Consider the following 2,264-nt stretch of genomic DNA (forward strand, 5'->3'; position numbering starts at 1 on the left):
AAATAGATGAATTGGACGAGGATAGAATCTTCGGTGGGGAATACGCGATGCAAAATCAATTTCCATTTATGGCCGTGGTCCATCAATTGAAGGGCAACGGGAGGATCTCGCAGTGCGGTGGAACCATAATTTCATCGAGATGGGTATTAACAGCGGGCCACTGTGTAGCGTCAGGCCCTCACCAATTCCTCGTTGTTTTCGGTACCCGTGACAAAACCGGTATAGCGTATAATTTTTATCAAGGGCCCGGAGTGGCAATGTTAACGACCCAAGCCGTACTCCATCCCGAGTACAGAACAACCATGAACGATATCGCGTTGCTATACATGCCGCAAAATATCCCATTCGGAAGTAAGATGAGCGAAGAAAAAAAATAATTTCATCAAAAACCCATAATGATAATTTATCAAATCTTATTAAATTTTTTTTTTTTTTCTCGAACTTCTTTCAGACAACATTCGACCAATCCAATTCGTCGGTAACAGGTACAACACATACGCCGATAAAACGGGGATGGTGATTGGATGGGGCAAAGACGGCCCCACTGGAACCGGAACAAAGAGGCTGAAGTACGCCGCCGTACCGATTATCTCGAATTACGAATGCTCCATGTATTGGCCTGTCACGGAGGCACACGTGTGCACTTCGGCAGCGTACGATGAAGACGCGTGTCAGGTAAATCAGGGATCTCTTTTTCTTTATATTTTCGGAATTCTTTTGTTGGAAAATTAAAATTGCATTGATATCCTGTTTGATGTTATTGTATAGGGAGACAGCGGTGGTCCACTGATCGTGATGAAAAATAGGAAACCTTTTCAAATTGGAATCGTAAGCTACGGAGACGGAAACTGTCCTAGCAGCAAACCAGGAGTATTCACTAGGGTCTCAAGTTTCGTTGATTGGATCGAAGAAGTTACCAACATTCATTTGTAAAAGATAATTTATAATATTATCACGAATTATAAATTTTGTAACGTGTTTGTATAGGGAGGATTGGTTAATATTACGTATTTCGTGTATCTATTGTAATTATGTTATAATTAAATTGATTAATTGCAATAATATTTCGATTGTTCAATTATCTTTGAATTTAATTTCAGAAAATAAAAAGGATCATATATAGGATCAATTTCATTTATGCATTTGTGAATAAAAGTAAATACATAATTAAATTCCGTTGTTGTATTTCTATTTGCATATTTTTTATAAAAAGTCAACTCAATATTCATGAAATATTTTTTTCTAAATATATGTAGATATATAAAATAATTAAAAAACGATCTGTTGGCTAAGATTTTCCGATCTCCTCAATTATCAAAAATCTTTTGAATCAGATCGAAAGATTGATTGAAGATATAATAATTGAATTCAGCTTTTTTTTTTATTTTATCTATCATCACATTTATTAATTTATCGAATTTTTTTTACGATATTCTTATATAAATGCACTATTGCATGTACATACTAAAATTTAGGAATTTTCTCAAAAAATATTGCATATAAATAAGATTTTTGCAAAATGATAGAAACATCTTAATTTGGAAAATTCTTTATTAATATGAGATTAGCCTTTATTTTTGTTAAAGTAAAATTTCAACATTTTTAATTAATAATTTTAATGTAATTTTTCTAATGAAGCCAAAGCAGAATATCTGCTCTTAATTTTGTTCTCCAAAATAAACAATAAGATCATAATTCGATATTAAGATCTGACAATTGTGCTGATCGTGAAAGTCGATTCAAACTAAAATCATATACAGTTCCAATGTATCGATAAAAACATTATGTTAAAAAATTATTTTCAGAAAATAATCCAAAATATCCATAATTTTTAAACTGACAATAGAACCTGCAGAAAACGAAATAAATTTTACAGTCAAGAATCTAAACTAACGCATATTAAAAACCGTTTTTCCATTATCTTGTCCAACTTGTGTACCCATAAATTTTGCTCTTATATTCGTGAAATCAACATTACTCGATAAATTTTTCTAACTTCATACATATAATTAATAGATAGAATAAAATGAATCTCTAGAAAAACGATATCACATCTCAAGAAGAATTCTCGGATTGAAAGTTGATCCTGCCTATTATTATTTCACCGCCCATCCGTATACCCAGTCGTTTCCCCGCTCGACCAACAGATTGCGGGCTTAATCGGCCGTGAAAAGAGCAAATCGTTTCGCGCGATTATCCGCCGCATTGTCTCTGTCCGATCCTCCCCCCCCTCGATCCCCCCTCCCCCCTTTTAGTCCGTTCCT

General features: G+C 33.9%; 2 protein-coding genes across 4 annotated transcripts in view; one reads left to right on the forward strand and one right to left on the reverse strand.

Moving 5' to 3' along the window:
- Positions 1-2,264, reverse strand: part of LOC102676104 — an 88,915-nt gene that overhangs the window by 43,291 nt on the left and 43,360 nt on the right.
- LOC102678508 (chymotrypsin-like protease CTRL-1) overlaps positions 1-2,264 on the forward strand; it is a 21,520-nt gene that overhangs the window by 481 nt on the left and 18,775 nt on the right. The window contains exons 2-4 of one of the 3 annotated variants that reach the window (XM_031511626.1): positions 7-351; positions 452-675; positions 769-948. In XM_031511626.1, coding sequence (XP_031367486.1) covers positions 7-351; positions 452-675; positions 769-933 — 734 coding nt within the window. In that variant the 3' untranslated portion in view covers positions 934-948. Of the gene's footprint in view, positions 352-451; positions 676-768; positions 1,063-2,264 lie in introns of those variants that run through there. The other 2 variants (XM_006618001.2, XM_031511625.1) reach the window with 2 other exon arrangements.

The sequence above is a fragment of the Apis dorsata genome, unplaced genomic scaffold (genome assembly GCF_000469605.1).
Source record: "Apis dorsata unplaced genomic scaffold, Apis dorsata 1.3 scaffold_339, whole genome shotgun sequence".
NCBI lineage: Eukaryota > Metazoa > Arthropoda > Insecta > Hymenoptera > Apidae > Apis > Apis dorsata.